This window comes from Palaemon carinicauda, chromosome 2 (genome assembly GCF_036898095.1).
Source record: "Palaemon carinicauda isolate YSFRI2023 chromosome 2, ASM3689809v2, whole genome shotgun sequence".
Lineage (NCBI taxonomy): Eukaryota > Metazoa > Arthropoda > Malacostraca > Decapoda > Palaemonidae > Palaemon > Palaemon carinicauda.
The window spans coordinates 113,181,693-113,194,700 of NC_090726.1; the positions used below are offsets into that span (position 1 = coordinate 113,181,693).

General features: G+C 33.8%; 1 protein-coding gene across 2 annotated transcripts in view; it reads left to right on the forward strand.

The window, feature by feature from the left end:
- Nagk (N-acetylglucosamine kinase) overlaps positions 1-11,576 on the forward strand; it is a 129,373-nt gene extending 117,797 nt beyond the window's left edge. The window contains exons 7-9 of one of the 2 annotated variants that reach the window (XM_068357571.1): positions 453-627; positions 1,365-1,517; positions 8,659-11,576. In XM_068357571.1, coding sequence (XP_068213672.1) covers positions 453-627; positions 1,365-1,517; positions 8,659-9,225 — 895 coding nt within the window. In that variant the 3' untranslated portion in view covers positions 9,226-11,576. Of the gene's footprint in view, positions 1-452; positions 628-1,364; positions 1,527-8,658 lie in introns of both variants that reach the window. The other variant, XM_068357563.1, reaches the window with a different exon arrangement.
- Positions 11,577-13,008: the final 1,432 nt, after the last annotated feature.

The window sequence follows — 13,008 nt, forward strand, 5'->3', positions numbered from 1 at the left end:
TCTCCTATATTGAAGGCAATATGTCTTCTTTTTTTGCTTTTCTTCTCCTTTGTTAAGGTCACTATGTTTCTTTTTCTGCTATGGTAGAAATTGACTGTATCTTCACAAACATGATTTATTTTTTTCTTTCTTTTTATTAGTGAATTTTACAAATATGCTGGGTGTTTCATGGTTTATGAAATTATGATGACGTTTGAATGTTTTATCTAGAATATTATAACTAATCTTTGTATGAAAGAATGTTTTCATTTTACCATTTTCTGATTTATAAATTGCTTGAGCAAACCTCTTCCCTTAGTTTATAAAAAGTGTAAATGAACCTTCAAGTACTGGGTCAACAAGAATTGTAATAATACAAGATAGTTAGCTTTGATGACTGTTGGTAAAATAATACTTATTTATATTATTAAACTAGAAATTACAAGCTGTGATCCACTGATGCTGTATTTCAGGATGGGAATGTTGGACCACTGTTACCGGTCATTTCAAAAAGCAAAGTTTGCAGGTCTTACTGCTAAAATTAGTGAAGGTGCTACACAGGGAGATCCAATGTGTGCTCGCCTTCTTTATGATGCTGGATTTGCTCTAGGTCGTCATGTCTGCGCATTGTCTAGACACATAAGTGAGGTAATAAAACCATTTACCTCAAATGCACTAAATACTGTATGGTAATTAGATATTGATGTTCCTTGAACTTATACACTGCTTTATATTATGTTCATTTATCTGTCTTGTATAGCCTGCTGATAAGTATGATAAAAAATTACTTAAGAACTCGTATTTAGGTCACACATATAATTTTATCCTTATACTGTACTGGAGTTTGTGGGATCAAATAAATAAGTGTCAAATCTCATGAATGATATACTGATTGCTTTTAGGCTGCAGGTTTTGAAATAAATTTTTCTCTACTTCATTATCTACTTCATGTAAAACGATCTTTTATCAGATATAAGTCATACAGAACAGGTGAAACTTACACCACTATCTAACAGACGTTCAGGTGGTGTCTATCTCTTGAAGCTTATTGTGGAAAATACCTTCATTTCTAAAGGAGAAATAAGATTAATATAAACTATTAGATTAATATAAATTGCTTTGTCCTTTTATACTTAATTTCTTTTCTATACAGTATTCATGAAAAAGGAAGAACTTACACTTAATTTCTTTTCTATACAGTATTCATGAAAAATAAAGAACACGAAATATAATGGCACTGTTTAAATAATGCATATTATACTGAGTACACTCAGTGTTGACTTGAGGGACATTTTTTTAAAAGAATTCTATAATATTTGATTAAATATTATGTTGAGTATTTCAAAATGTTATGAAATTTTTATTAAGAATAGCCCCTTTTTCAGAGTTTATTAGCCACAGATGATGGACTACAAATAGTATGTTCTGGATCAGTGTGGAAGTCCTGGGAACATATGAGAGCTGGTTTTGTTGATGGAATCCAGCCCCGATGTGATAAAGACAGGGTTATTGCCAAGTATACTCTTCTGAGACTAGCGGTCGGTGCAGTGAGTGTTTGTTGGTGCTATTCTTGATACAGGTTATTCTGTAATAAAGAATGGCATTTACAGTTCCGTACAGGCAAATGGATCTTCTGGACTTGTTGCACTTGGTTTAAATGGGGCACTTCATTAAATTAAAATCATGGCTTTCTATTCATCCCAATTTTGTAAAGGGTTTCCATAAGCATGAATGAATGTTTGTCAGAATTACCTGTTGGGCTTAAACTTTTTAAAAATAATACAGTTTAACAATGTGGTTGCAGCAAGGAGGTCCTTTTTGCATGGCACTGTATCATTATCATTTGAATATTCACTCATATTTCATTGTATTACCAACTTTCATTGTAAATAATCTAAACATTCATTGTATATATTTGTACTATTTTTCATTGTATATATTGCCATTATTCTTAATACTTCCATTTTTTATATATTTACTGAACCATGTTTTCCATCATCCTCATTTAACTCTCTCTGTTTAACAATGTTTTACTTATGTGATGGGTGGCTTAAAAATATTTATTTTACATTGCCTTGGAATGGCAGATACTAATTGTTGGGCATTGGAAAATTTATTTGACAGCAAGGCACAAAGGCTACCAACTTCCCAGCTAAGGTCCTTAGGAAATATTTACCAAGTTATTCACTAAACTGGCAATGTGGCAGACTGATCCAGTGTTAAAGATCAAAATGTTTCTTGATAGAAATGCAAATAGTTTTGAAATACCTTTACATTATAAAATATACCTGAAGTAGAACATTGCATAGAATATCACCAGTATACCCTGCATCTAATCGAAGTTGGGCCACCACCCATGTCTGTACATGAAATTTGCATATGAAAATCATAACTAAATATAGATATGACTGTTTTTCTAACACTTGTAGATTTAGGTAGTGGCAACCACTGCCTCATTTGGCCTAAAGCTTTGGCTTAAATTGTGTGACTAGGTTTAGTCCCCCAAAAATAAGAACCAGCAACTGTAGTAGATGGAAAGGTTCCACTTACAAAATTAAAGTACAGTATTCTACATTTATGATGCTACCTAATCAAGATCTTGTTTAAGTTAGTGCAAATTCTTTTGCATTAGCAGGTGTAGTGGCCTATGTGATAACGTCACTGACTGGTGATTGCCAGACTGGGGTTAGAGTCCCGCTCAAACTTGTTAGTTTCTTTGGTCGCTGAAACCTCACCATCCTTGTGAGATAAGGAGCTTAAAGGTCTATCTGCTGAGCCATCAGCAGCCATTGCTTAGCCCTCCTTGGTCCTAGCTTGGGTGGAGAGCAGGCATGGGTGCTGATCTTATGTATATATGGTCAGTTTCTAGGGCATTGTCCTACTTAATAAGGTAATGTCCCTATCCCTTGCCTCTGCCATTCATGAGCAGCCTTTAAGCCTTTAAACTCCCTTTCTTATCTTCAAATATTTATAGAATTTTTTTACATATAATTTTAGTGAGGACACTTTGTTTATTAATGTTTCTGGGTTATCTTCTTTGCATAATCCTGTAAGTGCATAAAAATACCCATGTTGGCTACAATATGTTTTGTACAGCACATTATAAGCAGTACTTGAGGCTTTTTATGGCATGCATTCTATTTAGTCTCTTCTCATCCAAATCTAACCGAGGCACTTTGTGTCAGTATGATGACTATTATTTATCATTTATAGTTTATTTCCTTTCCCTTCTGGGCTAGTTTACTTGTTAGAGGGTTATAGCATCCTGCTTTTTATTGATTAGGGATGTAGCTTAGCAAGTAATAATAATAATAATAATAATAATAATAATAATAATAATAATAATAATAATAATAATAATAATAATAATAATAATAATAATAATAATAATAATAATAACTATTATTATTGTTAAGATGCCTTTCCCTGGAATGTGCTCAGGAATTATTTTTGGGAGATTATGATCCGCATTCCTTTTGTGTTAATACTACAGTAGGATTAAATAATCAAAGTGAAAGGTCTTTCACTCTTGGTGAAAGTTATTAGGTCAGGGCAGAAGCCGGAGAGGACGAGGATAGTTGTTTATAGGGGGATGACAATGATAATGGCTTGCCTTCACCTTTGGACAACACACAAGTACAGCCATCTTTTGAAAGTGGTGAGCTTCACAAGCTCTTGACATAATGATTCATTTATTAAAATTCAGAAGTAAATTGAATCCTCCCTCAATAATAGTAAGTCTGGTCCTTCACACTCTGTTGCCAAACCTAACCCACTGCCAAAGTTAATATAATATTCTAGAGTTGATTTCATTAAGGGTTCTGAAATTATGCTGTGCTCTACAGATTCAAAAGCCTCACACATAGCCTCAAAATCTTTAAGCCTCACACACAGCCTCAAAAACTTTATATACTTTAGTTCATACTACTGCTAATCCCTTGCAAAATCACAATTTTAGTCACCCTATTTGATAACTTGAACACCAAGTTGGTTGTCTTGATCCTATAACTCCCCACTCGTCAAAGTAAGTGATTCTAGTGTCTCATGTTACTTATGTAGATGGAGTGGCATATTGTATAATTCCTTTGCAATCTGAGCTGGTCAACAAAGTTTTGACTAAAATTGATAATTTTCATTGTTTCAAACAACATTATATTGTACACATTTCGCTTGCAAGCTCAGCCACTAGCTTGTCTCACAATATTGTTACCAGTGTTAATGTGGGCTTTAGTACATCTAAAACCAAAAAGTCTACATGGTCCTTCAGTTACCACCTTTTCAAGTTGTAAACAAACCAAGAAATCAGCTTATTTTCATATGGTTTCTCCTGCAGGACAGGAAAATGTGAAGTATTCAGCTTTTCAATCTTTGCATAATAAAATTGCTGAGATATACCCTAATAAGTTAATAAGCTAAGTTTGTAAGTCTCCTATTCTACCAAATCAGGAAATGTGGCTAATTCCCAGACAGTTTAGACATCTTATTTCTCCACCTAAATTATGGATATATTAAAAACTATTGATGCCTCAGATTCAGGTTTATGTTTATGACTTAGATCTTTAACACAGATGTGCTAATTTATATAAGACTAATCAATTACCTGACCTGGTCTTAGACTGCAATATAGTAGCCAATCTTGATCCAATCATTGTGCCAAATAAAATAAAAATTTTAAATTCAGCTTATAAAAGTTGGTTTATTAAAGAGATATTACTTGTAAGTTACCACATAAGGAGTGAAACTGAATCACTTTTCTTTGCAGAATCTATAATAGGGATTGTTTTTAATCTCATACAAGAGAAATTTGCAGGACATCAGGATTTGGATTGCTTAGATAAAACTGTGTCAGACGGGTCCTCCGAAGCGTTATCAACCTTTGTGATTAAGAGAAGAGAACAATATGTTCAGCTACAGTAGGTTTAGTATCAAAGGCACAAAAATTAAAACCAGAAGGATTGCCAACCAAACTCATTAATCTTATCATAAAACAGTATGACAGTCCTTTCCACTGAAATCCAGTAGTGGAAAGACTGTCCCTCTTCTTCCCCACTTGGGAAAGATTAAAGCCCCATCAATGGGTATTGACTGTGGCCAAAGAAGGCTACCGAATCTTGTCGAAGAAGGATACCAAACAAGATTCTATGGAAACACCCTCAACAGTTTTGTGATGGTCAAACAAAACAATTTGGATGTTCAAGATAGACCTCTCGATACATATCTCAACATTCTGATTCTTCTAAATTCAAGGAAATACTTTTACTGTGTCAATGGATCAAAGGTTTATCAGTTCAAGAGCCTATGTTTCAAGCTTAGGATAGCCCCCCCACAGGTGTTCACCAGAATGATAGCCTCCATCTCGAATTGGTTAAGGATACAGGGACTAGTAGTTCTTCTGTACATTTATGATTAGCTAATATTAAATGATTCATCGGAGAGGATTAGAGTTCAAAAAGTTTGGTCAATCAGGTTGTTGGATCGGTCGGGGATCATAGCCGGTATTAAGAAGTTCCTCCTGAATCTGACTCGGAATAATCTGCATTTTGGAATGATAATAGCAACAGTTCCTTTTCAGGGGTTTCCTTCGGAGAAGAGGATCAATAACTTTCTTCTTTTGCTGCAAAATTCTAAACATCAAGACACATATCAGTATGAAGGTGAATGAGGTTTCTAGAGACCATGGCCTCCTTAGAGAAATTCATCCCACTGGGCCACTGGGATATCTAAAAATGAGTTTTTCAATTTCATCTAAAGTCACATTGGAACAAGACGACCGATCTAGATACTATAACTATTCTGCCGATGGTAAATAAACTTCACACATAGTACTGTATTGGTGGGACAATTACAGTCACTTGTCACAAGAAGTCTCTTTGGAGTTGAGAATTTCAGACCTATCTCTGCTCACAGACACAACAGGAAGGGTGGGGAGCAACTTTGGACCATTTACATCTCTCGGGGAAATGGTCCCTGCAGGAAATAAAGCTACACATCAATGGCGTAGAGTTAATTACAATATTCAAAACTCTTTCAAGATCACAGGGACCACCAGTAGTAAGGAAGATAGTGTCAGTGTTTTTGGACAATATGATGGTACTAACCTACATCAAGAACCAAAGGGGTATGAGATCACCTTCCGTGTCGGATAGCAGATGAACTATTATCATGGATGAATCTGAGAGGAATCCTTCTACTTCCGCAGTTCATTACGGGAAAATCAAATATTGGTAGATGCATCCAAACCCATCTGTGCTACATATGTCCGCATGAAGACTATCCACTGTATCCACAGAAACAAAGGGTTTTCAAATTCCTATAGATTATTATCTGTCATAGGTTCTAAGAGACAGTCTACCAAAAACTTACACCAAAGAAAATGGAAGGTTTATTTTTATTGGTGCAAAGTTAGGAATCTACTAAGACTAGAACTAGCTTGAATCATATTGTTAATTTTTCCTTTTCTTTTTTATGACGAATTTTCTAATTAATCCAATGCTATTAAGGAATATAGATCCATGATTAATTTTGTACTGTAGCATTAGGTACTGTATTATAGTGGATGTGCTCAGATCGTTCAGTATTGAAAGAACCACAGGAGTAGGGTAAATTTTCTGGAATTTGGATGTGGTTTTATTGTACTAGATTTAAAAGGGACGAGACTTGAAGCATTGCTTTCATCTTTTAAGGATATCACAACCAAAACACTTTTTCTGTTGGGTTTAGCAACAGAGTGAGCGAGTTAGCAATATGAATATCAGGGGATTCATAGAAATAAACAGAATTTTAATAATAAAATTTCTTATTTCTATATTCACCTGCTGTTCATATAGATGCCCACCCTCTTCCCCACGGACAAATGGTATCAAGTGGAGGAATAATGAGGACTTCAAAACAAAAACAGTGTATTTGACATGGCAACTAGGGCTTTTTACCACTTACCGCTAGAAAGTTCCATTCCTTGGTTAGGGGCATGTATTTATTGCAGTAAAAGAAAATGAGAAAATTCTAAAATTTTTAAAATTTTATGGGCAAATGTCGATTAAACTGAGCTTCTGAAGAAGCAATGTGAACATCAGGTGAGTATAGAAATAAGAAATTTTGTTAAAATTTTGTTTCTGTACAGGAATCTATATTTCATGTTTGTTTCCCAAACAAAATATATTGTTTCTACTGTTGACATTTTATGATTTTATACTCAACATATTTTTTTTTTTTTTTTTTACTTTTTAGCTAAATCATCATGATGTCTTCAGGTTATGGTACATTTTATGAATACCGTATGTCTTTTTAATTGAAGAATATGTGTAGGCCTAAACTACAATTTGGGCTACAGATTACATGGAATTACTTATAGCTTTGGGATATCTTGAATAATCGAGTGCAAGATAGACTACCGTATAGGTTCTTTATTTTGAGATTTTGTAACCTATCAGAAGGCCTGACTCCTAAGCCTCTGATTAGTTAAGGGGCTACAACTTTGGAAAACATTTTTGTAAAAAGATCCAGTTTCTAACACAATCAATTCAAGATTAATAATTTTCCCTCCATTAAGGGCATAGTCACTTTAATTTTTCTTTATAGAAATAGACTTCAAACCTAGAATATAAAACTAAAACAGACTGTAATTACAGTACTTGTATTTTTTCCACTGTTGCAATTCCAAGGCTTTGTTTAGGACATTAACTTTCCTTCATAGTGGCACCCAATACATTTCTTGTCCCAGGGTGAAAAAAAATATTGTTCATCAAACACTTTACAGATAGGACCTAAACCAACAAAAGGTGTAACTGGGGAAAAACCCAATTGCACCATGGAGCAAAATTTAAGAAGTTGTACAGCAAGTGTTAAGAAAGGAAGTGGGAAGTGGTGAAGTAAGCTAAAAAGTGGATGCAGCTAGGGGTAGAAGGGACGCTGCAAAGTGCATTAATGGGATTAATCCCATACAGGAGATATCCTATGTGAGAATATTTGCTATGATAAAATTGCCATCCCTCAAAAATGTAGTCAGAGTGGAATGAAATTCTCAATATAAATGGCTGGGTCATAAATCAATGCCCTATAGCAACCAATTTCAAAACAATTATTAATGAATGGATGAGTATGGTCTTTCATCTATGGACGTAACTGAAAAATGCCAAAATATATCCACTTCTTTGCTTTACTTAGGCTTTATGTAGAATACTGTTTCAGTCAAATGTCCCAAATTATATTTTTTTCTGCCAAATATAAACAATTTCTTGGATAGAAAGAAGTGGCAGCCACTTTAGGTGAAAGTACCTACTATTTCCATTGCCTTGTATATGCCTATGAGCTGGAACATGAAAATTGTTCTGCTTAATCTTGCCTAATATAAATTAATCCCCAACAAAAACTTTAAAAACCTTTGTTTAAAGAATTACCTGTAAATATAAAATTCCCAGTAAAAATCTCTAAACATCTAAGTTTATAAATATCAAGTCTCTTCATTTTGGAAAAAAGGTAGTCTCAGAAAACTGTGCATTAAGCTTTTGGATGTATGTATGCTTTGCTTTTAATATGTTTGCATGGAGGTTTTAATGTAAATATTTTGTTATTGCAACAGTTGTTTCAAGTACCTACACCTTTACTTAAAATGGATGAAAACCACAAAGCTGTTTTAAACCATTAGATGAACCCTGTAATAATGAACTTGTCCTCTTGCAGGTGACTAGTGCTCTTGGTGCTATATACATGGGGGCAAAAGAAGCTGGATACGATTTACCTCGAGACTACTCCAGGAATGTACGTCCATTCTTTACTCACGTTCAGCCCACTCCAGTGGCTCTTGCCAAGGTTAGCGCTCTTACTCCAAAAACCACCCCAAGGAATACTCCAAGAAACACTCCAAGAAGCACCCCACTGAGCACCCCAAAAATGAGACAGAAGTTTACTCATGATGTAGAAGAAGAAGAAGAACAAGCTAATGGACACAGCAATGGACATGCTAATGGGCATAGCAATGGTCATGCTAATGGACACAGTAATGGACATGCTAATGGTCATAGCAATGGTCATGCTAATGGCCATAGCAATGGACATGCTAATGGCCATAGCAATGGACATGCTAATGGGCTCAACAATGGACATTCCAGTGACTATGAACTTGGTTATGCAGCTGGATTTGCTAATGGTCAGGCCAGCATATTTGAGAATGCTCAAGCCAGTGGAACAGAAAATGGATTTGGCTTCCCTCATGCTGCAAACCTCCTGGATGCTTCTAGCAGCCGTTAGAAGGGCATCCAATTCTAGAGGTATTTTTAACTAAGCAATTACTTCATGCCTGATTATCAGCTCGGGTTACTTCTGTTAACCAGTTTTCAGTACAGTATATTGTTAAGATATGTCATGGTTGACAGCAATTGTTAAGATGATGTACAATTACATATCAAGCCTTGGTAACAAAGTTTCCGGGTATGGTGTCATTTTAAAATGGTTTTACATTATAAAACAATAAATCTTGGTAGTTGTGAAAGCGGTGCAATTTTTAAGACTGTTGTAAAAAGTCCTATTATATGAAATAGTTATTGCTGCCAAAATGAGCTTTTTTGGTCAGGGTGATGCCTGCATTTATCAAGTTCATTTCACTACACTATTATCTTCAGAATTTTAAGAATACAAGTTAAAACTCACTGATTTTAATTTCAGACAACAGCTCGTGAGTACTCAAAAATTGCCAACATAATTAACTATCAATTCATAATTCTGAATTTTTGTTTTTGCAGTAACCTAACCATTTCAATTTAATTGCCCATTTGTCATTAAATTTGCACTGAATATCTTTCTTAATATTGCTGGATATATTTAATAATAAATACCTCTTCATTATAGTTTTAGTGTTCATGCTTTTCATATTATTTTAAGTGGAAGTTTTTCATGCATACCATATATCTTCCACATCTCATCAAATGGCACATTTCAACATACTGCATCGTGCAAAATTGCATAAATTAGTTATGTCTTTGAAATTTAGTAACATAAATTAGGAATGTCTTTGAAATTAAGTAATACCCCTACAAAAGGTATTCAGCAATATTGTCTCATAAGGCTTTTCTGTATTATTTTCATAGTATTACTATGCAAATATAAACTGAACAGTAAAATAATTTCTTAAGGTGGAGAAAATATTGCTAATGTTACCAGTACTTTGCGGTTTGAAGGTGCAAGTATTGCTGCCATTTTATCTTGCATTGCTGTGATTCTTTGCAGTTTTTTAATTTGACTTTTGAAAGCTAATTGTTAAAGATTGGTAATTAACAGCTAATGTGTGTAGTGATTAGTTTTACAAAATATTCCTTTTATCTTTTGATACATAAAAATGAATTGCATGTTTACCATTGTTAGTTGCTTGATGTTCTGCTCATATTTTGCACTTGCAGTCATTTCATTCACATTGCATGTTAGAATGGTATTTATTTTTCTTATTAAAGATCTCTCATTTGTGCTAGGTCTGAAATAACAGATCTTACAAAAGTTTCATCTAAGAGATTCTTAAGATTTTGTATACTTGAGTTTACATTTTCTGTAAAGTTTTGAAACCTTATAATTTAGTTATATACACAACCTAATGTGTATGATGATTAATTTAGGGAACTAAGCTTGTGACAGAATTCACCAAAACCGAGTTACAAGTCATAACTCGGAAAGTTTATAGGGAGTTTTGTCTCATTTGTGGCATCCATGTTTAATTGGTGAGTAATGTGAACTAATGAGGAAAAGGAAATATTTGTATTAAGAAGTACGAATTTTTAAGCAAAAATGAGAAAATTAGAAAATATCTGCTTTAATCCTTTTCTTTGAGATACCTGTCAGATTTGTTTAACAAACCCTACATTCATATCATCATTATTATTGGTATTCAGATTCTTACAGAGAATTTTACCTCTCCAAAGTAACAGTTGTTGTTCTTTAAGTTACCTGTAAGTGAAGGCAACATGACCTCTGTGAGGAATGTTGTCATAATGTATAAAGAATGTTAGTTGGTGTGGTGCTGGCTTTATCTACCCAACTAAGTTTTGATGTTTTTGTTGGGTGCATACAATTTTTGTGTACATTATTTTAATAAAACTACATTCAGGTATGAAAGCTAGGTCAGTTTAAACTATTTTATTTAGTTCTTACATGACCTGGAATGAAATAAAGCAATATTGCACTGTAGTTTAATTTCTGCATTTGGAGACTTGCTCGGACTTATGACTTTGTCTAGTGTGACATCGTTTGGGGTGTTGGCTGAATTTCTTGTGGTTAAATCATAAGTTTATAGTTGTATTTCTAGAAAATAAAGTTCCCTACAAGTGCTGTAAAAGAAAGGAACAGCATGATTGCCACAATCAAGTTTTTACTTTGAATGATACTAAAACAGTTGTAAATTATAAATGAAAATGCAACATATGTTAATGTTTTCCAGTAATATCATAATTATGCACCAGTGGTTATTGCACCAAGGTTGTGGCCTCTAAAGTTCAGCATGAAATTTTGTAGTATCTAGTGATAAGCTGCGACAAACAAGGGATTATAATTTATATAAATTTATAAGGTTTATACAGTGTCTGTACAGATTTGAATTCCTATAAACTATAATTTTCCTTGCATATTTTATTTCCTCCTTTAACTTAGCTCAGGTTTAGACTGAAAAATGACTGTTTACCTTCATTTTCACCAACTTTCATGGAATTGCATTGCTTGGCATTGTTTTATCATTTACATTTAAAATTCCTGATCAACAAATTATAACCATAACAGCTTCATATTTGTGCACAAAAACAGAATTTTGACAATGGAATTTTCAATTTTTCTTAACTTCCATTGATATCTATAGTGATTCTTCTCCAGAAGCTTAGTCTATAAAGGTTTACCCAAAAAATTTATAAAAAAAAAACTTCCCATTTTCTTTCCTTTCAAAGAGATGCATGCATCCAGTAAAGTAATGAAACAATCTAGTGGTTAATGGTATGTAGCACGCTAAGAGTTTCTACTTCATATTTCTCCGTTAAATTGCCTTGTCAAGACACGAAGCTTCCCTTCCAGATTGTAATATTAATTTATTACATTTTATGTTAATAATTACTTTATTAGTTAGGATTTCTGGACAGGGAAAGTACTGAGTTTTACATTTTCATTTCAAGGACAACTCGGTCTTTTCAGGAATATTCAAACATTTAAGAATAAATTTTAATACACTTTTTATCATTTTAATAATTTTTATAATTCAGAATAAGAATTATTACTATTATTACAATTTCTTTACAAATTAGATTACAGGCCTGTGCAGTAATTGCAAATCCATTGTATGATTAGTATCCTATGAGGAACTAGATCAACGGGCCGACCAAGGGAAAGGCCCGTGCCAACAAGAAGTGTTGGCTGTAATACAAATCGACCAAAATACAGTAGATCACATCGAAGTACCAGCTTCTTTTTGGAATGAATAGTGAGGATTTTGAGCATATGTAAAGAATTTAGTTAGGTTCTCATCACTTTGAATGAGGCAAAAATGGATAAAAGTAGGTAATGCTTAATGACTTCAGGAGCCTGTCCTCATAAGATAACTTTTGTGGGGACATGGCAGTTTCATCAAAGACAAATTGTAATGGCCTTCCTTTATGTAGCATTTACTGGCCACCCTCCACACACTTACAAATAGGACCTGATGTTAAGACTTTAGGGCTATGGGAAATGTCTGTTACTAATACTAGGTCTTGAGACAAAAATCCTATTCAAAAAGTGTTAGAATTGGAAGAAAATCTATGAGGTGGTAAAGACAAGTGTGAACTTAGCCACTTCCCCCACTAAAACTCCTTCCCCAAGGTCTTATGACATGTCAGTAAGAGCACATGGCATCTGTTTCTCTTATCCAGTCTGATATTACAATAAGACAAAGGCAGAAATGAAGGAGAGAAGTATCTTATTTAAAGAAATATACATATGATTCCTGTTGTAATATACAAACAGATGAAATCATTCTCATAACTGATCAAATGTCAGCAACTTTATGAAAATTAGACAAAGAAAAAAAAT